The following is a 23,125-nucleotide window of genomic DNA, read 5'->3' as shown; positions in this document are numbered from 1 at the left end:
CTTATTGCATAAATCACGTCTCCACGTGGGACAGAGAGGCCGTCTTTATTCTAGGAGCCAGAGGGTGCATTATCATTGCCCAGTTGTTTGACCCTTTAATAAAAGGTGTTGTCCCACCTGGACAAGCAGTTTTTAGAATTCAGCTGCAAGTTCAACTGCTGAATCTATGAGCAGTCATCTGTTAACCCTAGAGACAGTTCAAGGCACATTTCTCCTGCAGGATCTAGGTGTGCACTGTCCAGAATGGGAAGCCAGCCATGTAATACATTGTTATGCCATGTCAGTGCAGCTAACATACACCTTTCACGGGTAGTTGAATATTTTAGTAGTGTGGCAATGCCAAGTAACTGTTACTGTTGGAAAAAAAAGTTTATGTATTCATCTTTCATATAAGAGTAGTGGGGACTGTGAACACTAAAGCGTCAATGTAGACCCCACTACGGTCCCACTAAAAATGATATTACTACTTTGTAATTGGATTGACTGCTTTTGGTCCAGCCCACAAAATGACAACCACTGATCTGAAGAAAGTTTATTGTTTAGTATAGTTAAACTTTATTGACTGTTAAAGCTCAAGATACTTATTCAAGGATTGATTCATAAATTGCAGAAAATAATGCAGATGATATTACCTGTACAGACTAGTAAACAGGCAAAGCTTATGTAGAGGTTTACAAATATAAGCAGCAAAGCCATCAACGTTATAGCAGAAGTAATAAAAAAAAATGGTGAGGGGGGGTGGGTCATATTTGGTATGAAATTTACCGAAAGACATTTACTAAACCATTTACACCACTACTGTGGCGTAAAAAAGCTGGAGATTATGGTGCACGCTATATTTGCACAATAATTTGCAACTTTTCGAGCTCATATTTTTGGGAAAGGGGCATGGCTTATCAGGAGGGGGAGATGCTTCAAATGGACCGCCAGATTTACTAGAACTTTTAGCAGAAACTGGTGTAAGTTATAGCTTAAGTATATTCCAGCCCCTGGCTGGCATAGACTTCAGTTTTTGGTGCATGACAGGGCAGAGATGCGACACCTGGCTCTTAGGGTCCATTCACACGTCCGTAAGTGTTCTGCGGATCCGCAAATTGTGGATCCGCAAAACACGGACACTGGCAATGTGCATTCCGCAATTTGCAGACCGCAAATTGCCGGCACTATAATAGAAAATGCCTAATCTTGTCCGCAATTGCGGACAAGAATAGGACATGTTCTATTTTTTTTGCTGAAACGGAAGCATGAAGTGCGGATTCGCAAATGCGGACAGCACATTCCGGCCCTTATTGAAAATGAATGGGTCTGCACCCATTACACAAAATTGCAGAACGAATGCGGACCCATTTTGCGGACGTGTGAATGGACCCTCAATTAGGTGCATTTCACGCCAGTGCAGGGAAATTAAGACTACCGTATGGGTACACCCTTCTTGATAAATGCCCATCACTGTGTATGTAGGTAGATCTATCCCTAATCCAAAGAAATGCTTCTATAACATATACACATTTTTCAGCACTTAAGCTGGTGTTGGGGGGAGAGGGACATGTACGATGGGATTAGCTTTGTGCATGACATTGATTCTATTTGCTGTACTGTATATTTTGCATGCTGTATTATGTAACATAATTGCACAATTTTCTTGACCTGTGGTAATTGATACTTGAGGCCCACAGTACTAAGCTGAGTAGTATTATTTCAAGAAGGTGAAAGGTAGAAAGTCTGTGTTACATATCTCCATTGACATGCATAGAAGTGAACGATATCAGCTACTATAAGCTTTACAATTGGGAGTGCAAATATTTCCCCCCAAAAACCCTCCACTTCATTTGAGAAGATTGTGCTGTGACTGGCATGTGATAGCTGGGGGGTCCTGTTACAGATTTTGCATTGGTGCAAACATTTTTCTTAAAGGAGCCCAATTGATTTTGGGGTCTTTTAAGACAATGACAAATATGACTGCAGCTGTCGCTACCCCCTCACCCCTCCTGCTGTACTATGTATCAGGAGATGTAATGATCGTCTCAGCTATTAAAGCACCAAAAAGTTTCCCATATTCTTTATACAAGACCTATGGATTTAGACCCTCTAAGCTCTCATCGGTAGAGACCATGTGACAGAAACTAGAGAATTTTAGCCAAAGAAAGTCAGTAATAGCTCCATTGTACTGGCAGCCGGTGAGCAGGAGCAGATTGATTCTGGGAGACAAGCCAACAATGTGAGGAAAGATGATAAGATATTGTAAGATTTATTAGAAACACAGGAATCCCTGTAACAATTATTGTGAAGAGAAAAAGATTACACAGGGAAGATCAAAAGGACAAAATGGTTTTTGTTAGTTTTTCAGCAATGGATTCATTTATCTTTCTATCGGGCAGCTCTGATATTCCCCTAGCCTGTCGTTATTACTGGCAAATGGCTCAGGATTGGGGGAGCCAGGACACAGCCAAGACTGTTTATGTCTAAAGGGACAGTAAACATAAAAGTGATTGGGATAGTTGTAAAGAAAAAAAAAATATCCAACTAGACCCCTTGGCAAGCTCTTGAAGCCGACTTGCCAAAATCAATAGTTCATGTTTGGACTACACACATATATACAGACTCACTCACATACACATGTAAGCTTCCATCTTCTGTTCCACCCAGTATTCTGCTGGAGACTGGCTGAAGGGGAGATCCTACATAGCTACAGAATTGGAGCCTAGGTTTTCTGGTCTTCAAGTCAGGCCAAGCAGTCTCAGCTGCACCCCTTTACCCAAAGACTTCAATGTGTGTGCTGTGCATTCATAGGCTTGGATTTTTTCAATGTACCATTTTGTTTTAAAGTGATAAACCAGAACATAAAATCTTCTCTGATTGGATGATCAGTAGGAACATGTCTGCAAAACAACATAGAGGCATAGTTATTCATTTCCAAATTTCAGAATCAAGTTTTGAAGGTCAAATCATCATACTAAAAAGGCCCACTTTGGTTTAGAGAATCCTTAAATAAGGCAGTGGTGCTCTTCCAATTGTCTAACATAATGAAGTAATCTCCCCAGAAGATTTGAGAAGACCCCATTTCCAGACAGATTTGTACTCCAATTATACTCTATGGAAGCTACCCCTATATATGCAAACCACCCCATATTTCAACCAAAGTCTACTTTTTTGAGCAAACTTTACAGTTCAATCCCCTTTTGATATCTCAGGAGCAAGCAATAGACTTACAAGGGACATCAGGAGAGGGAAGCTGCCGGCATCACGCTTCATCATTGGAGCAGAGAGAGCAAGAAGAAGAGTAACCCTTATGCTGCACTGAATAGCCTGCACAATTCCTGAGCAAGGAAAATACAGATTGCCACTAAAGTGTCAAGGTTGGCAGTCAGGAAGGAAATCGAGAAAGCAGCCATATTGGGACTAAGAATGAGAGGGTGGGAGCCATGCTGGGAACCAGGAATGAGAAAGAGAGCCATGGGGAAGAGGGGCTAAGAGATAGGTGCGATCCTGCAGACCAGGAATGATGGGGCAATATTAAAAGAAAAGGATCTCCATGGGATCAAAGAAAGAAAAGCGTTATGTGGGTTTAGAAGACTAGTGCACAGCTGTATTAAGTCCTAGTTCAGGCCTGATTCATGTGATGTGCTGTGGGTTTTTACCAAAACTTATGTTTTTTGGAGCTGTACATGTATTCTGACTCTGATTGTACACTTTAACCTGGATTCTGTATAATTTTATTTGATAGAACCACCCCATAAACGACCACTTTCCTGTGCAAATTTGAGTGGTTGGCTCAAAAACTGTGTCTGCTAGCGGATACAGACATTACAAGGACAGTCAACTGTTCAGGACCCCTACAGCTAACCGACAGCAGAGAGCAGGCTCCCATTCTGAAGGAGTTGGTGTAGCCATGTATTGGTAATACCAATTCATACCATGTTTAAGGTTTGTTCAGTGGTATCATGATATAATCACCCATAAGAACTTCAGAATTTTTACTGTTTACTAGTTCCCAAGACCCCATTAGGCAGCTGATGCAGACAGCTGTTCATTTCCCGATGAATGGCCATTCAAGTAGTAATTGAGTCTGCCAAAGCTGCCCCTTGTCAGTGTCTTTTTGTTCTGACTCACAGAAAGGGGGTATGAAGTGGGGAACTGCCTCTGTGATGTTAATATGCCGTAATATTCACTATAGTAATGTAAGATGATGACATCAGGGTTATGTAGAATGAATGAAGGGTGATGCAGAATGCTCTTGTACAACGACATCTAATATGAACACTCTCGATAAAATGTAATTGAAATCAGTTGCATGCCATGATTTAATATTTCCATTGTTGGAAACTTGAAGAACACATGGTTCAGATACTGTAAGCTCACAAATACCAAATTTACTTCATTTTGGGGTCAGGACCCCCACCATCATTTTCTCTGGACATGTGGGATCTAAATATACAGTATAAATATAGAAGTGTCAGCATTAACAAGATTGCACAGCGTTGGTTTATTGATAGGGTTTCATTACCTTTGGGTATTTTTATACTCTTTGCAATTCATCTTGGCTTCCCTGTTTCAAGATCTTCAAATCTGCTCAAGTACACCAAAAGTTCCCAGTAAGGAGCATTGTGGATGTTTTCATAAGGAACATTATATTTCTGTAACCTGTTCCATATCCGATAGCGTGAAGGACATCCAGGTCCCGCTCTATATGTCTTCTTATACCAATTTTGACTATACTTTTCTGATTCCGACCATGAATACTCAGCCGAGAGTACAGCACATTCTAAGTCCTCATAATCGTCAAAACAAAATGTTCCCAACTCTTCATATAAGTGTGGGAGCAGGCCTTGAAAGATGGCTTTGGTGTATTTTAAATCATCCTTATTTTGGAAATCTGGGTTTTCTGTAATGCGGTATATCATCCACATACGATGAAAATATTGTAACACATCATCACCCTCACTCATTTTTTCTGTGTCCAGTATTCCATCCAGGTCAGGAATTAACCTTTCAGCTATGTGTTTGCAGATATCGAGCAAAGTAGTTTGGCATGTTCTCACACTCAAAGGTAATGAAGAGAAGGTGCTTGTATTCATGCACCTGAGTAGAATCTGTTCAACATCTTTTCCACTCCAAAGCCAAATCTTGTATTCTTCCTCAAAACTACACAGCCAATCAAAAACATTGAAAATGGTGACTTTCCCAAGCCTATTAGCAATGTCCCTAATATAATCTAGATCTAACCGTTTCTCTCCCTCTCCATTTTTGATCTGGGCATAACGAGTAGGTTGGTTGCATTTACAGCCAGGAATAACAAAATGGTTATAGGTGAACTGGCAAAAATCTTTTTCTTTACGTTCCACCAACTGACCTTGAAGACGATAAAGTGCTTTTTCAAGTTCACTAAGCTTGGCTTGCATTTGCCAAAATTCTTCTTCCTTCCCTTGGACTTGAAATTTCAAGTTCTGCTTCTCAACCTCAAGTTCTTTTCTGAGCTTGACTTCCTTCTCCACATTGTAGTTATTAAAGCGGTCATTCTCCTCTCTTATCTGTTTTTCTGCATCTAATTTACATTGAAGCACCTCACATTTATCTTTCAAGATCAAATTCTGGGTTCTCAAATTTTGGTTCTCGTCTTTTACCTGCTCCAGACATGTTCTCATGGCTTTCGCGTCTTCTAATTTATCTCTGGTCAGTTTTGCTATGTGAAACATTTCTGAAAATATAGCTGCTTTCTGCTTTTCAGATTTTGGTGGCTTTTCTTCAGAAGACTGAAATTCTTCCCAAGATTGACACCAATCCCTCCAAGGGTTCCATTCTTTGCTTTCAAAAGAAGATTTACGGGTTAAAATCCCGAGTTCAAATATTTTGAACCATGTGTTGCACACTTTTCTCCAAGCAGAATGGTTTCTATCTCCAGCTTTTTTCCCATGCATCCAATTCATTACAGTTTCCATACTGGTTGAGTTTTGATGCAGGTGAGACTTGAAAATGTTTTTCTGAAAAGGAATGAAAGAACAATTATAAAAAAAAAAATATATTTTATACATGGATTTTTCTCTATATTGTTACCCTGCACTGAAGAATACAGTAATGCCAGCTTACAGTATATGTAAGCTAAAAGTCAACAGAAAGACGTTTTTGACCATTGTAAAAATATACCTGAATGAGCATTTGAGATGGCCAACCGCATGGAATTTTTTGTTCACTCTTGCCACTTTGCTCATGCGCGTTACAGTTTTTTTATCTGCCAGTATAGTCATTTTCCTGGTGAGATTGTTTGTACAATGATCCGACATATAATTGATAGGCCAAATTCGGCTCTTATCTGTATGGCCATCTAAAGGGTGGAGTGTGAAGGGGATTTTAACAAGCTGAGCAGAGCCAGAGTACCTACAGCGTATGTGTTTGTTGAGAAGCCAGTCATGTCATGACTGAACAGCTGGCTTGGGGGAAATGAGCTCCAGCTTGTGGAGTGTTGCGATTATACAGGCTCCTCTACATTGCATTAGTTAATAAGATGTAGAATACCGACATTTGTAGGTGTGTGTACTGTAACTATGTATTATACAAATTGGGACATGAAAAGCAGAACCCTGTTCTCCTTGTGTCGTTTGTAAAGGATAATGGTAGAAGAATGTACCTACCCGATACAGGAAATGCTAGAAGGGGTTTCTGTCAGTGGCTATGCAAGTTGTGCCCGTCTTATATTCAGAAACACCGTCCCTTGGGGTAACCCAACAGATAAAAGTTGCACACTGTTAGGTCTGGTAGCCTTGGTGGCCACAACTCTTAGCTTATCATATGTGAATACTGCATGAACTTAGCACTGGGCTGCGTGTGACATATGGATAGTGGGCCCATCTTGCTGAAAGGAACAACACTGACACGTGTGATCAGTTACTGTGCATAGAATTGCAAACAATAGTGGACCCACAATCTGCATGAGAGAGTTTTACAGTAAGAGAGTCTTTACGAAGCATTATTCACACAAGGGAAGCAGGGTTCTGTATTTCATGGTTACCTTGGTATTAGTATGCTGAGGTCCAGACTGATCTTTATTATATGTATTGAAGTATACTGATATTATACTGTTTTATACATATTTGTGCTGTTCGGTACTGTGTGATTGTTAGCTAATAAACCAGTTACATATTTTTCTAACATCACTTTTACGGCACAACTCTCTGGCAGAATGTTGCTTACCATATAATAGGCAGGAGATTGCAATCCTCTGCCTCTCTCTCTTATCTATAGAAGGGTGTCATATGTAGCAGAGCTGAATGAACTACAACTCTCAGCATGTCCAGGATGTTATCATGAGTTATCAGAGGATATTATAGGGAGAGTGTATAAAGAAATAATAACTAGTATCTCACACAACTGCTCATAATTGTCAAAGTGGTTCTTTATGTAGGTTGAGATTGATTAATTAGCTCGGCCGAGAAATTCACAGACAGATGCAGATGGACTGATCTGTCTGAGGAGATCTAATTTGACCACCCCCAGTAGTTTATTTTATACATATCTCATTAAAGGAGTTAACAAAATACTGAAGATGTTTACAGTACTTATGATTGGTCAGTACAAGTTATATAATCATACGTAATACATATTGGCAATAAGAATATTTCATAACAGAGTAATACATCATTGTGACAAGGTCCAAAAGGGAGTAAAAGAACATATTTCCACATTTAGTGTGGACATATCCGAATGTTGGCTCATCCATATCCACAGTTCTTAGAATTTTGAGTACAAAGTCATAAGGTTTAGTTGACAATGGTCCAACAAACAATTTGCACAATAACCTACAAGTAAATCTGTTCAGTGGAATATATGATAAAGGTTATACTGTTTTTACAGTGTATATAGCAGTTTATAGTGAGATGTATTAATGTCTATATAATTCTAGATATACCTTAAAACACCTCAATGTGATCACTCTCACATAACATATAGAAGAAAACAGTAAATCCATTACACAGCACCAGGTCCTTCAGCTACGCCACCTCCTCTGCACTGCTGTTCTGCATCCTTTGCGGTACTGGTCACATGATTATTATGTAGAGAAAGTTAATACAAGGCACTTCCTAATGTATTATGATTGTCCATATTGCTTTCTTTGCTGGCTGGATTCATTTTTCCATCCATCACATTATTACACTGCTCATTTCCATGGTTATGACCACCTTGCAATCCATCAGTGGTGGTCATGTTCGCACACTATAGGAAAAAGCACTAGCCTATGTGTGCTCCCGTGGTTCCAGCCACCAGAGAGGCCGGCACTTTTTCCTATAGTGTGCAAGCACGGCTACCACTGATGGATTGAAAGGTGGTCTTAACCAGGGAAAAATGAGTCAAGCCAGCAAAGGAAGCAATATGGACAATTACAATACATTACTATGTGCTTTGTATTAACTTTCTCTAAATGATAAATGCCACTTGCTGTCGCATGGACTGTGCCTCTATATACTTTTGGTCCTTTCTCTGGCAACGCAGAGGGACTTAAGACAGGAGTGAAGAACACTGGTCTTAAATAATGTCCCACACCATGTATAAAAATATAACCTAGTATTTAATACACACAGCCACCCTCATGCAACTTTGCATTAAATGATTATTAGCGAAAATCAATTGAGCAATAATTGAAATTTGTAGCTAAAATGTGTAGTCTAGCAGAGCCCTTATGATAAATTAAATATAGTCTGAAAAAAACTGTAAGATGTGAAGAGTTCATGCAATAATATCTAAGGCCGCTTTCTGACGGGTGTAATAACTGGCTCTGTCACAACTGCAGCAGTCGGGGATTGGTTAGGGGAGTATAAGTTCTTTCATTTTTTTACAGCATTTGGAGCCGCTGGGGCAATTTTTTTCCTTGCACTTCGATATCCATTCAAATATTAGATCATAAATCATCAGATTATAGATATTTTAGGGTCCAAATTGCACCAAATAATGAAGTTATGGTCTAATATTCAGGTAGAAACCATACAGACAATTTAGTATGGAGCAATTTAGTATTGCACATTTATGCATTAATTCCCCAGGTCAAAAAGAAGGACATTTAAGTATCAAAGAAGGACTTGGGTCAAAAAGAGGGACTGTCCCTCCAAAATTGGGACACTTGGGAGGCATGATATGGACACAAAAAAGCAGCTGAATATTGTTTAAAAAAAACTAACTACAGTAACTTAAAATGATTATGATGATAGTTAGAGATGAGTGAAGCGAGCGTTGTATCCAAGATCCAAAGTCGCTTCGCTCAAAACTTCGCTTTAAAGCTGTACGGAGATCCGTCAAGTTTATCAATTAAATGCCGAAGTTATTCAACTAAGTCTTGCGAAACTTCGGTGATAAATCAGTTCACCTCCCCGGAGGTTTAATGCTGTACGGAGACGGATCTCTGTACAGCATTAAAACTAAGTTCAAGTTCATAGAAGTAAATGGCTTGTAATTACATCTGCTCACAGCTGTGCTGTCTACACTGAGCAGTTAAACAATGAAGGGAAAGCAGTGCTCGCATGGAAAGCAGGCTTCCCGTCAACCAGCTGATCGGCGGGGGTGCTGGGTGTCCAAACACCACCGATCTGATATTGATGACCTATCCTGAGTATAGGTTAACAATATTAAAATCCCAGAAAACTCCTTTAACCACCTAAGTGTTCTGCCCCAGCTCAGCTTAGGCTGTGGGAAAAGTACTTAACTGTTCTGCCTGAGCTCCGGCAGAAGTGGAGGGGGGGGGGGGGGGGGGCTTCTTTAGCTGCTCATATCTTCTAAATAGTAGTAGCTAGAGGTATTGAAAGGGACACTGACAGGGCCAATAAGCATATTGAGGTATATATATATGGCAGTACAGGTCTTATAATGGGTATTACAATCATATAAGTATCCCCCCTGTCCACATTATACATACAGAAAACTGAAGTTTTATAACCTGCTCCAACGGTCTTCAATCTGCCCAAGGGGCGGCGTTTCACCTCTCTTGCACCCAGCCAGCCTCCCCCAACTGCCGCTTTGAAGTGCCGCCCAGCTCATCAATATTCAGTTTGCTGGGCGGCTTCTGCGGTCCCCGCTCTGAAGCGCTGCGCTGAACAGTGCCCTGCGCATGCGCCGGATCTTGTGAAGTCGGGGACAGTAAGCGCCGCCCAGCGAAGTGAATATTGATGAGCTGGGCGGCGCTTACTGTACCGGACTTCACAAGATCCGGCGCATGCGCCGGGCACTGTTAAGCGCAGCGCTTCAGAGCGGGGACCGCAGAAGCCGCCCAGCAAACTGAATATTCATGAGCTGGGCGGCGCTTCAAAGCGGCAGTTGGGGGAGGCTGGCTGGGCGCAAGAGAGGTGAAACGCCGCCCCTTGGGCAGATTGAAGACCGTTGGAGCAGGTTATAAAACTTCAGTTTTCTGTATGTATAATGTGGACAGGGGGGATACTTATATGATTGTGATACCCATTATAAGACCTGTACTGCCATATATATACCTCAATATGCTTATTGGCCCTGTCAGTGTCCCTTTAAGGCTTTCAGACAAGACCAAAATAACATCATCAGTCCAAGCTAAACAGGAGATATCACTGTTAGAAATCGAGTCGGGAATAATCGCAGGTAAAACCTGCTTTTACTTTCGGCTGCATTCACTGCATCACGATTTCTAAGTCTACTTTTACACTAGCGTTTCGGCTTTCCGTTTGTGAGATCCATCATGCGCTCTCACAAGCGGTCCAAAACGGATCAGTTTTGCCCTTATGCATTTTGAATGGAAAAGGATCCGCTCCGAATGCATCAGTTTGCCTCCGTTCAGTCACCATTCCGCTCTGGAGGCGGACACCAAAACGCTGCCTGCAGCGTTTTTCTGTCTGTCCTTCCTGGAATACGGAGCAAGACGGATCACACAATGTAAGTCAATGGGGATGGATTTGTTTTCTCTGGCACAATAGAAAACGGATCCGTCCCCCATTGACTTTCAGTGGAGTTCATGACAGATCCTTCTTGGCTATATAAGACATAATACAACCGGATCCGTTCATGACGGATGCATGCGGTTGTATTATTGTAATGGAAGCGTTTTTGCAGATCCATGATGGATCCGCAAAAAAGGCTAGTGTGAAAGTAGCCTAACAGTAATATCTTCCCATGTACTTAAGATATTACTGTCATTCTGGAATAGTATGAAAGCTTACCTGTTACCAAACCAGAGATATGAGCAGTTAAAGCAGCCCCCCCCCCCCTTCCCCTGTTAGGAGGAGGAGGAGGAGTAGCAGTTTCAGAGAAGACAGGCTGCAGAAGGAAAGGAAAAATAGTAACAATGTATAAAAATGTGGCATTATAATCAGCGTACTGACCCACAAAATAAAATGTTATTTTTACCACTCAGTGAACACCGTAAAAAAAATTCCACAAAATACTGTAAAAATTGTTTTAAAAAAGTTTTTTTTTCTTTCTCCATACAAATGAAAAAAACAAGTTATTTAATAAACTATATTTACCCCCAAAATGGTTCCTAAAAACCTACAACTAATCCTGCAAAATAAAATAAAAATTAGAAGGAAAAATTAAAAGGTTATGACTGTTAGGACACTAAGGGGTTAAAATGCAATAGTGTGCCCTAAGTTTTGCTCCAACAAGATTTACTGCCAACACACGTTAAAAATCTACAATAAAAAAAAATGGGAGGATTTTTTCCAATTTTAATGTGACAGGAGGTTAAAGTAGCCCCGGAAAAAAATAAAATAAAAGTGGCCCCATGTTGTAGGCAGGTCCAAATTGACAGACGATGGGGCAACACAAGTAGGCAGGGCCAACAGAAGAAGGCACGGCCAACAGAAGTAGGCAGGACCTGCAATATCACACCTGCCCCAGCAAAACCAAATATCAAGCACAGCACAAAATACTGCTTCAGCGGAACCAAATACCAATAGTGCAGCTCAAAATATTGTTTTGAGGGTGGTGAGGACACCTGCTGCTGGTTACCTGGTGCATAAGTACCTGATGCTCCCAGCATTAATTAATTAATGCTGAGAGCATCAGATCATGATGTGTCCAGCTGAGAGCTGTGAGGAGGGCTTGGCGGGCCCCCTGAGAAATTTCCCTGTAGGGTGCATGGCTAGTCCGCACCTGCTGTCAGGACTCCCCTATTGGTCCCCCTCTCCTCCTTGACTGAAAGGGGGGCTGGCAAATCTCAGGCTGTTTTGCAGCTAAAGATTCATGCTAGGTCCTGTTTAAAAGCTGACCGATATTGGGAGTTAGAGCACTTAGAATTTAGGTACGGAATGAAAGCTGCAGGTATATGCAGCTTTCACTGAGACCCATTTCTAAGGGTCTAACATGTGATGTATCGAAACTAGAACCTCAGTTCTTATTTTACAGTTTAAAACAAGACCTGGCGTTAATCTCTAGCTGTTACACAGCCTGAGATCCAGCCATCCATAGCAAGGATGTACTAATTACATCCTTGGCTACTGAACTGCCTCCCTGCCAGGATTTGTGACATACATTCTTTCCAGGGAAAGGGTTAAGTGAATGTGAGCTGAACTGCAGTACGCTGGTGCCACTGTATAGTTGCCGGTGGTAGCCGAGCCGAGCTGACAGTGGACCCCAATCTGATATTGATGACTTATCCTGAGGTTAAATAATACATATCCTGAAAACCCCTTTAAATTATTAATATAAAAAAATTGTCTAATCCTATTGTACACACAGGAAGCTCAGGCATTGTGCTGGGGTGTGCACCCATTTTTTCTCAACACAATGCTGCATTCATTGGATATTTAGAGATGTAGATAGATGTAAGTCTTCTGTTTGTGCTTTAAAGAGGATACAATCAGGGTCCTCAGACTTGCATCCTTGCCACAGAGATTATAAAGATAATCCAGTAGTGCTTCATGTTGTACAAGGCTGTAATAGGGGTAGAGGAATGTAGGGGCCCAACTATATGTCTGTAACGCCCTAGAGTGGCATTACCACTTCTGCACCATGCTACTGTCTTTATTGGTTAACCTCATGTTATCTTGTGCATTTATTCCAAGTGCATTTATATTTCGATGTAATTGTTGTGTTTAAATGTAATGTGCCTGGTTCCTGGTTCACCAGCAGGTAGCAGCAAACATGGCAGAGCTATACTTAGGTAGAATAGAGCTTAGCATTGCATTCTAACCCCCCTCTGTGAAGAAGTGGGCTAGTCCCACTTCCTGCAGGAAGCGTGTAGGACAAGTTTTAACTAGTCTAGCTTACCCCCTGCTTGGGGAAAGTTTGCAGGGCATCTCTCTGCTGGACGTGCCCAAGCTAGCCAGAGCACCCTAAGCTCTGCTGGTCATGGAGGCCAAAGCCTAAAGCCTCAGGAGCCACGAGGAAAGTTCCCATACAAAAAAGAAGTGCAACATACAGCAGAAGCAAAGCCATACAGTCAGCCCGTCAGTACAGCAGAGCCAATGAGAAACAGATGTAGCAGAGCCGAGTTTTCCTGCCAATTTTAATGCTAAAGCCTGCTGGGAACAAGATAAAGCTTAAAGACTGTTTCTGATGAACGTTTATTCAAGTAAAGCTGCTGTTCAACTTTATACAAGGTCTGGACTCAATTTTTCTTGCAAATTCCTCAATTATTCCCCCTATTTATTGCTTCGGAGCCAACGCCTGGGGTCCAGCCGTATCCAGGTAGGAGCACTGTGACACACAAAGGCCGCAATATACCACTCAGCATTCCTACATCTGGGTCCTAGGGGGATGCGCCCGTTGCATCTGTATCCCTTCAACTTCATACAAAGACACAGTGGTCCATCCAGTGTCATATCTACAGAATTATTCTCCCCTAGAAGATGCTGATTTGCTCCTGGTAATCATGGTGCTGTGACACAGATTATGTAACAGTGGCAATCAAGGGGTTAAAGAGCCAGTCTTAGAGGATTACACTGGCTCAACTACATACATCTTAACAGTCTATGATGGGAAAAAAGCATATTTGATATATGTCATCCCTTTAATAGTCTTGTTATTGTAATGTGACCTTCATTTCCCAATCTCAGTCACTCCCCCCTCTGTATCTGTAACTCTCACATCACATCCAGTCCCCCTTCCAAGGACATGGTGTTGTGTAAGTTTTGTAGGTTCTCATGGCTGGTGTCTGTGGATGTAAAAGGTGGTGGATGCGTTTCAGTCTATCGAGAGGAACATTGTTTGTACCAATCTAACCGTCACCTCATCCTGCAAAAAGTGAGCCCTTACCTAAGACAATCGCCCAAAAAATAAAAAAACTATTGCGCTCAGACTATGGTCTGGAGACACTAAAACATGATTTTTTTATTTTTCAAAAATGCTTTTATTGTGTTAAATGTAAAAAAAATAATAATAATAAAGTAGACATATTAAGTATCGCTGTAACCAATCAAGCAATCAAAAAGTCATATGCACCCCAAAATAGTGGCAGTCATCTCATCCCGAAAAAATGATACCCTACCTAAGACAATTGCCCAAAAAATAAAAAAAACAATGGCTCTCAGAATATGGAGACACTAAAACATGATTTTTTTTTGTTTCAAAAATGCTTTTACTGTGTAAAACTTAAGCTACCACGCAAAAAATTATTATAAACTTTAATAATTTATTGGAAAATCCACATATAATTACACAACATTGATCTCTCTAAAATACATATAGCAGCAGACCTGAGAAAAACTGGAATGTGACAAACATAATGAGCTCCAGACATCAGGGACTAGTACCATTATAAATAGCAGCATAATCACATACGGCTCAATGTGGCTACCATGCGTCCATGTAATACAGTTCACCACTCAATCACTGAAATAGTGAAGGACGGTGACATCCATCTGTATAGCCTAGTAAAATACTGCTAACAATAGTCATGACAATCAAAGTTACTGACCCAGCCTGGAGCGTGCCGCCCGACGATCGTTTCGCTATGCAATTCCTCACGGTATTTTTTTAAAAATAAAAATGAAAAATATTGACTGAAATTTATCACTATCATGAAGTACAATGTGTCACGAGAAAACAATCTCAGAATGGCTTGGATAAGTAAAAGCGTTCCAAAGTAATCACCGCATAGTGACACATGTCAAATAAAATAAAAAAACGGCCTGGTCCTTAAAGGGGTTCTGCACCTTCATTTAACTGATGATCTATCCTCTGGATAGATCATCAGCTTCTGATCGGCGGGGGTCAGACACCTGGGACCCCCGCCGATCAGCTGTTTGAGAAGGCAGCGGCGCTCCAGCAGCGCCGCTGCCTTCTCACTATTTACCGCCGGGCCGCCCGCCCACTGACGTCACGACTTGTATCAACTAGAGTGGGCGCGGCTAAGCTCTGTTCACTTGAATGGAGCTTAGCCGCGCCCACTCTAGTTCATACAAGTCGTGACGTCAGTGGGCGGGCGGCCCGGCTGGAGCGCCGCTGCCTTCTCAAACAGCTGATCGGCGGGGGTCCCGGGCGTCGGACCCCCGCCGATCAGAAGCTGATGATCTATCTAGAGGATAGATCACCAGTTAAATGAAGGTGCAGAACCCCTTTAAAGGTGAAAAATGGCAGGGTCCTGAAGAGGTTAAATATGCTCATGTAGTTGTTTACCTTGTGTACATCTTGCTTTTTTTCAGTTTGGACTCTCCTCACCCTTTCTACCATGTTAACAAAGATTGTATGTATCACTTTTGTGAGAGTTATGGTCCATATATCTGTTATTAATATATGTATACAGAATAGAGTAATATACTCACTATATGAAATTATTTTGTATTTTGTTAGTTTGAACCTACAGTAGATTGAACTTTATCATATTCCTCTGCCTTTTGCGTATTAACCTGAGAATGTAACCCGAAGACCATCTGCAATTCTGCTTTCCTTGGATAAAGCAAAGGAAAAGGGACATCTAAAAATGTGCACTTTCAGGCAGTTATAAATCAGTTGCTCCAGAAGTTCTCAACATGTTTTTCAAGGATAATCATCCCAGGTGTCCCGTCTGTCCAACAGAGGCCTAAAGCTTGGGAACATGAACTTTTGGCCTTGATTACTTTCCAAATGACATATACATAATGATAAGATGTATTCAAATGTTTCACGTGTAATTATATATTCTTAAATATCCAATCATGAATGTTGTAACCACCTATAAACACCCAGTTACTCCCAGAATTCTACAGGTATATCAATAAACGTTTTGAGGCGGCCCTCAAATCTCCTCAGATATAATCTTTGATTGTGTCTGTGCTATCGGCCGATTGATTCTTTTAATTGGTTATATTGGTTGCCTTGTACCTGAACACTGAATTGCTCTGACACTTTCTTTTGCTGTCGCCATCCAAACCCATAATGCACTTCCCTTTTTTCTGCCACATCCCCAGCGCCACACCTAATAGCACCCAGCTAGTTTATAGCTCTTCCCACCCAGCTAGTTACATAGACACTTTCATATCACTGCCCCTAACAATACCCAGCTAGTTTATAGCTCCTCCCACCCAGCTAGTTTATAGCTCCTCCCACCCAGCTAGTTTATAGCTCTTCCCCCCCAGCTAGTTACATAGACACTCCACTATCACTGCCCCTAACAATACCCAGCTAGTTTATAGCTCCTCCCACCCAGCTAGTTACATAGACACTCCACTATCACTGCCCCTAACAATACCCAGCTAGTTTATAGCTCCTCCCACCCAGCTGGTTACATAGACACTCCTCTATCACTGTCCCTAACAAAACTCAGCTAGTTTATAGCTCCTCCCACCCAGCTAGTTTATAGCTCCTCCCACCCAGCTAGTTTATAGCTCCTCCTACCCAGCTACTTTCATAGACACTCCACTATCACTGCCCTTAACACCCAACTAGTTTATAGCTCCTCCCACTCAGCTAGTTACATAGACACTCCTCTATCACTGCCCCTAACAATACCCAGCTCGTTTATAGCTCCTCCCACCCAGCTGGTTACATAGACACTCCACTATCACTGCCCCTAACAATACCCAGCTGGTTTATAGCTCCTCCCACCCAGCTAGTTTATAGCTCCTCCCACCCAGCTGGTTACATAGACACTCCTCTATCACTGTCCCTAACAAAACTCAGCTAGTTTATAGCTCCTCCCACCCAGCTAGTTTATAGCTCCTCCCACCCAGCTAGTTTATAGCTCCTCCTACCCAGCTACTTTCATAGACACTCCACTATCACTGCCCTTAACACCCAACTAGTTTATAGCTCCTCCCACTCAGCTAGTTACATAGACACTCCACTATCACTGCCCCTAACAATACCCAGCTCGTTTATAGCTCCTCCCACCCAGCTGGTTACATAGACACTCCACTATCACTGCCCCTAACAATACCCAGCTGGTTTATAGCTCCTCCCACCCAGCTAGTTTATAGCTTCTCCCACCCAGCTAGTTTATAGCTCCTCCTACCCAGCTACTTTCATAGACACTCCACTATCACTGCCCTTAACACCCAACTAGTTTATAGCTCCTCCCACTCAGCTAGTTACATAGACACTCCACTATCACTGCCCCTAACAATACCCAGCTGGTTTTCTAGCTCCTCCCACCCAGCTGGTTATATAGACACTCCCCTAATGCTGTCCTTAACAACACCCAGATAGTTTACAGCTCCTCCCACCCAGCTAGTTTATAGCTCCTCCCACTCAGCTAGTTACATAGACTTTCCCCTATCACTGACCCTAACATCCAGCTCGTTTATAGCTCCTCCCACTCAGCTAGTTACATAGACTTTCCCCTATCGCTGACCCTACCATCCAGCTCGTTTATAGCTCCTCCCACCCAGCTGGTTATATAGACACTCCCCTAATGCTGTCCTTAACAACACCCAGATAGTTTATAGCTCCTCCCACCCAGCTAGTTTATAGTCCCTCCCACTCAGCTAGTTACATAGACTTTCCCCTATCACTGACCCTAACATCCAGCTCATTTATAGCTCCTCCCACCCAGCTGGTTATATAGACACTTCCCTATCACTGCCCCGTTGCTGCTTTAACACATCCACAGACATAACATCAAAGGCCAGAACAATAGAAGAGCAAAAAACATAAATGAAACACATTACACAATTACATCACCTTCATAAATGATTATTTTTGGGGTATACTGATGCAAACTAGAAAACCCCCTTCTTATAGTGCTGGCTGCAGAGAGCCAGAATCATTTACGTCTGTGTCAATGCAGGGGATTTGGAGCTCTGTATCAGATATATTAAAATTGTGGTAAATGGTTTAAACAGTTTTATAAAAACTCATCCTGACCAGGCCCAACTAACACCACTGCATGGCTTACTACATTGTATATCTCTCTCGTAATGAACCATGCAGCAGGGACATACCTTCATTCCCTGCACGTGACAGTTATTGGTTTCGTTCACTGATTGCAAACAGATAGCTTAAAAACCTGAAACGTATGAGGTTGCAGAATTTGTCATAATGCAATCATTAAAGGGGTTGTCCAGGGTACTCCCCTCAACGATCCCTCGGAACTCCCATTCTGACGATACTTGCTCCCCCACCGTCCTCCAGTTCCTGCTGCAGCAGTGACATTGGATCTGCCTGACCCTGTCACTTAGAGCTGTGGGGTGGAGCGATAGGGAAGGGAGCTGTTGCTGTGACAAGATGCAACGGTGATGCCCTTGTTGCCCAAACAGCTCATTTGCATAATAAAAAAGGCTTAATTTCTCAGCATTGTAGGCACGGATCTGCTGGAGGACAACTTTTCAATCAGGAGACCGTAATGGAGCTAACAGTTTATTTGGTTTATAACTCAGGTACACGGTGGCAGGTGCTGTTTACCCCTTTTGCGACCTACGCCATACATATACAGTGGAATTCGGCACTTTAAAGATGGCACCCACTCGCATATGCAGTTTAAACAGCAGAGACCCATGGGGGATGTATGCGACTAGCAATAAGGCTGATCGCATACATTTAACCCCTCAGATGCCATGGTCAATTGTGACCACGACATCTGAGTGGTCCAGAAGAGGGAGTAGTGTGCTCCTCTTGGAGCGTTCCCTGGCTGAGATCGGGGAACCTCTTAAATTAGCGTAATAGCTGGAAGCCTAAAGCAGACTTCAGTAGCTATTACTAAAATATACCAATACAGGCCAGAAGGTGGCAGTACTGTATTGTTATATTTAATGAAGTGTTCAATAGGTTATAGCCATCACAGAACACAATGGGCAATCTAATGGTGACTTGAAAAAGGTAAATGAAATTTTTTTTTTAAAAGTTTTAAAAATAGAAAAAAATATTAAAGTTCAAATCACCCCCTCTCCCATTCCACAAAATCAAAAATATTATCAATAAAAAAAATACACATCATGGGCATTGCCATGTGCAAAAACGCCCGTACTATTAAAATATAACAATATTAATCCTATACAGCAAATGACGTGACGGAAAAAAAAAAGAAAATAGCCGATTCAAAATTTTTTGTTATTTCAACTCCCTAAAAAATTTTTTTCAAAAGTGATCAAAAAGTAACATACATTTCAAAATGGTATCACTGAAAAGTACAGATCACCTTACAAGAAATTAAAATGCAAAAATGGAAAATCACAAGGTCCTCTAACCCTAAGTTCACACTTGAGCGTTTTACAGTGCGTTCCTACGCGCTGTAAAACGCTCAACAAGGAGAAACCAATGCTTCCCTATGGGAATGGTTCTCACCTGGGCGTTTTACAGCGCGTACGATCGCGCTGTAAAACGCCCGACGCTCAAGTTCTTGAGCTTTTTTTTGGGCGTTTGTCGCGCGTTCCCGCACATAGATATTCGGGAACGCGCGACAATGTGTGCACGCCTGTCTCTGTGTGCGCGATTGTAAACGCCCGTACAATCGCGCATACAGAGCGCTCGTTTCAGAACGCTCAGGTCTGAACCCAGGGTTAAGGTTAAAAGGGTTATCCAGGAACGAGTACGATATTCCTATCTGCCTATTAAAAACATTTTAAAATAGGAATCTGAAGTGTGTTTTGGTACTGGCTGGTACCTCGGATTCTTACTTTAAAATGTTTTTAAAGGGAACCTGTCACTGGGATTTTGGGTAAAGAACTGAGGACATGGGTTCCTAGATGGTTGCTAGCACATCCGCAATACCCAGTCCCCATAGCTCTGGGTGCTTTTATTGTGTATAAATATTGTGTAAAAAAACCGATTTGATTCATATGCAAATTAACCTGAGATGAGTCCTGTCCCTGATTCATCTCACATACAGGACTCATCTCAGGGTAATTTGCATATGTATAAAATTGTTATTTTTGTACACAATAAAAGCACACAGAGCTATGGGGACTGGATATTGCGGATGTGCTAGTGACCATCTAGCAGCCCATGTCCTCAGCTCTATACACAAAATCCCGGTGACAGGTTCCCTTTAAATACGCAGATAGGAATACTGAAGTCTTTCACCAAAGTCTCGTGCAACTTCGGCCAAGACAAAGTTTGGCTACATGGAGCCCATACATTTTAATGCTGTACGGAAACAGCATTAAGAGCGAAGCTTTTTAACGAATCGTCTTCGGATCTATAATCTTTGATCCGAAGCTTGATTCACACAAGCCTAATTATCACATTAGCCGGGTCTAAGTCCAGGCACCCCCGCTCATCATCTGTTTCAGGGAGCTGCCGTGCTCACTGGAGCAACTTTCTAAGCACAGCGCCGAACATAGTACAGAGGCTGTGCTTGGTATTGCATTTCAGCCCTATTCACTTATATGGGGCTGAGCTGCAACTTGTCCATGTGACCAATGTACAGGGACATCACATGGCATAGGAGGCACCAGCTTCTTTTACCAGCTGATCGGCCCCCTGCAGATCTGATATTGATGACCTATCCAGAGTATAGGTAATCAATATTAATTACTGAAAAACCCCTTTATGCATTAGGCTACTTTCACACTAGTGTCTTTGCTGGATCCGGCAAAAACGCTTCCGTTACTGATAATACAACCGTCTGCATCCGTTATGAACGGATCCGGTTGTATTATCTATAACATAGAAGGGTAAATAGATGGGTGGGGGGCACTCGATACTTGTCAACAAGAAGGACAAATGGATGCAAATGTTGGGTCGTGCACAATTAATAAACAAGATAAAATCAAGATAAAAAATCCCTCGCTGTCCCCGCATACATCATGCTCCCAGATACCATTTAAAAGGAAGCCTTCCAAGCCCCACTGTTCAGCCACTGAAGAAAAAACTGCACCAGCGCCATTTTGACTACAACATACCATACGGTCGATGCTTTCCGTTGCGGAAAACTTGATCATCTCGTTACAAGATCAATGTCAGAGGTCAGCACTTAAAGGTGCAATGGCTGGGTGGGGAGCTTCATCAACAAGTAAAATGTTCCACTATGATTCTCCTAAAGGGTCCCACTTCATAAAGTGTACAGACCATTACAACAAGCTCCTGGGCCTTCAGGCCAGCAGTCCCCAGCAAGCAGCCTCCCCCCATGGTCACTATTTACCTTTTGCTTGCTCTTGTCCTTTGTCCTGTTGATGCAAGAGCAGAAATGACTGACTACAGGGCAGGAGAATCACAAGACACTAGGTTTTTTCCTAATATGCTCCTCCCCGCTTCCTGTGCTTCAAGTTACAAAAACAAACTCTTTTAACCTCTTATTTACATGCACAATTTTGGCTATGGAGACCGAAAATTGCTTTATTTTTGCTACTGTTCAGTTCCACAATCACAACCTTTAGATTTTTTACTTTGATGTTGCTGTAGGGGGGCCTTGCTTTTTGTAGCAGAATGAACTTTTAAGGTATATATACACATATATATATATATATATATATAGTGCCACAGCTCGAGAAGAGCGGAGGATGGGAGTGGTAGTGGCATTGGCTGCAACAGTAAGGCCTCATGCACATGACCGTATCAGTTTTGCGCATTGCGGATCCACAAAACACAGACACTGGACTCCTGAAGCCCACATTTTCCCTTTCTGCAGGTCCCTCACTATAATACAAATTCTTGTCCGTAAACATGTTTTGTGGGGCTGCTGAATGGAAATATGGGTGTGGACAGCACACAGTGGAATGAATGGGTGTGCAGCCTATGAGCGCTCCCACGGTCCCGGCCACCAGAGATGCTGGCATTTTTTCTATAGTGTGCATGCACGGCCACTGCTGTTAGATTGCAGGATGGTCGTAACCATGGAACCAAGCAGTGTATAATGTGATGGAAAAATGTATCTAGCCAGCAAAGGAAGCAATATGAACAATCACAATACATTAGTAAGTACCTTGTATTAAAGGGGTTATCCAATTCTAAAAATGCCCCCCACAATTACCGGGCCCCTCCTGTAGATCATACTTACCCTGCTGCCTGGCACTTACCCTGCTGCTGGATCCCTGCACGGCCGTGGCTGCATCTCCCTCTTGTGCAGATTAAAACATCCGACGATGGGGGGTGTAGCCAATAGCAGGCCACGACGGTGACCAGCCCCCTTGCATCACGGGTGACGTCACCCATGATGCTAGGGAGTTGGAGTAAGTATGATCTATAGGAGGGGCCCGGGCAATGTGGGAGGCATTTTTAGAATTGGATAACCCCTTTAAAGTTCTCTACGTGATAAAGGCCACTTACTGAAGTGACACAACCCCTTTAACAGTCAATAACAGTGTTCAAAAATTTCACAGCGCTCAAATTGAATTATACAATTAAGGTATATTGGTTTATTGTGGAAAACAACATCCAAAGTTTTGATCCAGACATATATAAATCAGCTAGAGAGAATCACAATATGCGCCATACACCGGATGTTTCGGTCCTTCCTCAGCGGTATTATCTGTGGTACTGTAGTTCTAGTAAAGTTAGTAAATGTTAGTAAACTTGCTGGGGTCCCTACACAGCCCCTGACACCCCCTTCCCACTGCTCTCAACTGTCAAAATAGTTGCAATTCCGTTAATAAATGACACCCAATATGCCTACAATAAGAGAAACATGCCCATTACTGATCGAAGGGAGTATTTGGTGGTCACCAAGAACCCGTATGTTAACCCTATCGCCACATGTATACAGCGTGTTAAAGGTGCTCTGTCGAACTGACACACTGTATATTTGGAATATAGGCTGCCACCTGCACCCTTACCATCCCCCCCCCCCCCCCTAGCATTTTGCAGTGACATCAGGGAGTTGGCAGGAAGT

The 23,125-nt window shown here is 42.2% G+C and overlaps 2 protein-coding genes across 10 annotated transcripts in view; one reads left to right on the top strand and one right to left on the bottom strand.

Moving 5' to 3' along the window:
• DGKI (diacylglycerol kinase iota) overlaps positions 1-23,125 on the top strand; it is a 249,688-nt gene that overhangs the window by 193,967 nt on the left and 32,596 nt on the right. The gene's annotated exons all lie outside the window — the stretch shown is intronic.
• On the bottom strand, positions 518-22,353 carry LOC122928427. 5 transcript variants are annotated; one of them, XM_044281248.1, is made up of 3 exons: positions 22,295-22,353; positions 4,505-5,978; positions 518-2,879 (listed from the first exon to the last, which is right to left on the bottom strand). In XM_044281248.1, the coding sequence occupies exon 2, from the start codon at positions 5,934-5,936 to the stop codon at positions 4,533-4,535; it is 1,404 nt and encodes a 467-aa protein (XP_044137183.1). In that variant the 5' UTR covers positions 5,937-5,978; positions 22,295-22,353; the 3' UTR covers positions 518-2,879; positions 4,505-4,532. The 5 variants fall into 5 exon arrangements, with proteins under 5 accessions (XP_044137183.1, XP_044137181.1, XP_044137178.1 ...); XM_044281246.1 differs by lacking the exon at positions 22,295-22,353 and adding an exon at positions 21,440-21,548; XM_044281243.1 differs by lacking the exon at positions 22,295-22,353 and adding an exon at positions 21,201-21,367.

This window comes from Bufo gargarizans, chromosome 2 (assembly GCF_014858855.1).
Source record: "Bufo gargarizans isolate SCDJY-AF-19 chromosome 2, ASM1485885v1, whole genome shotgun sequence".
NCBI classification, from domain to species: Eukaryota; Metazoa; Chordata; class Amphibia; order Anura; family Bufonidae; genus Bufo; species Bufo gargarizans.
The sequence above is the reverse complement of the archived record's forward strand: the minus strand, read 5'-3'. Positions and strand labels throughout refer to the sequence as shown.

What these genes read in the sequence shown, in the direction of transcription:
- LOC122928427 (XM_044281243.1), bottom strand. Translation starts at nt 21,239, where the DNA reads ATGATCAAGTTTTCCGCAACGGAAAGCATCGACCGTATG. An exon ending in CGGAAAGCATCGACCGTATG is followed by an intron (nt 5,979 to 21,200) that starts GTATGTTGTAGT and finishes ATTCCTTTTCAG; the next exon opens with AAAAACATTTTCAAGTCTCA.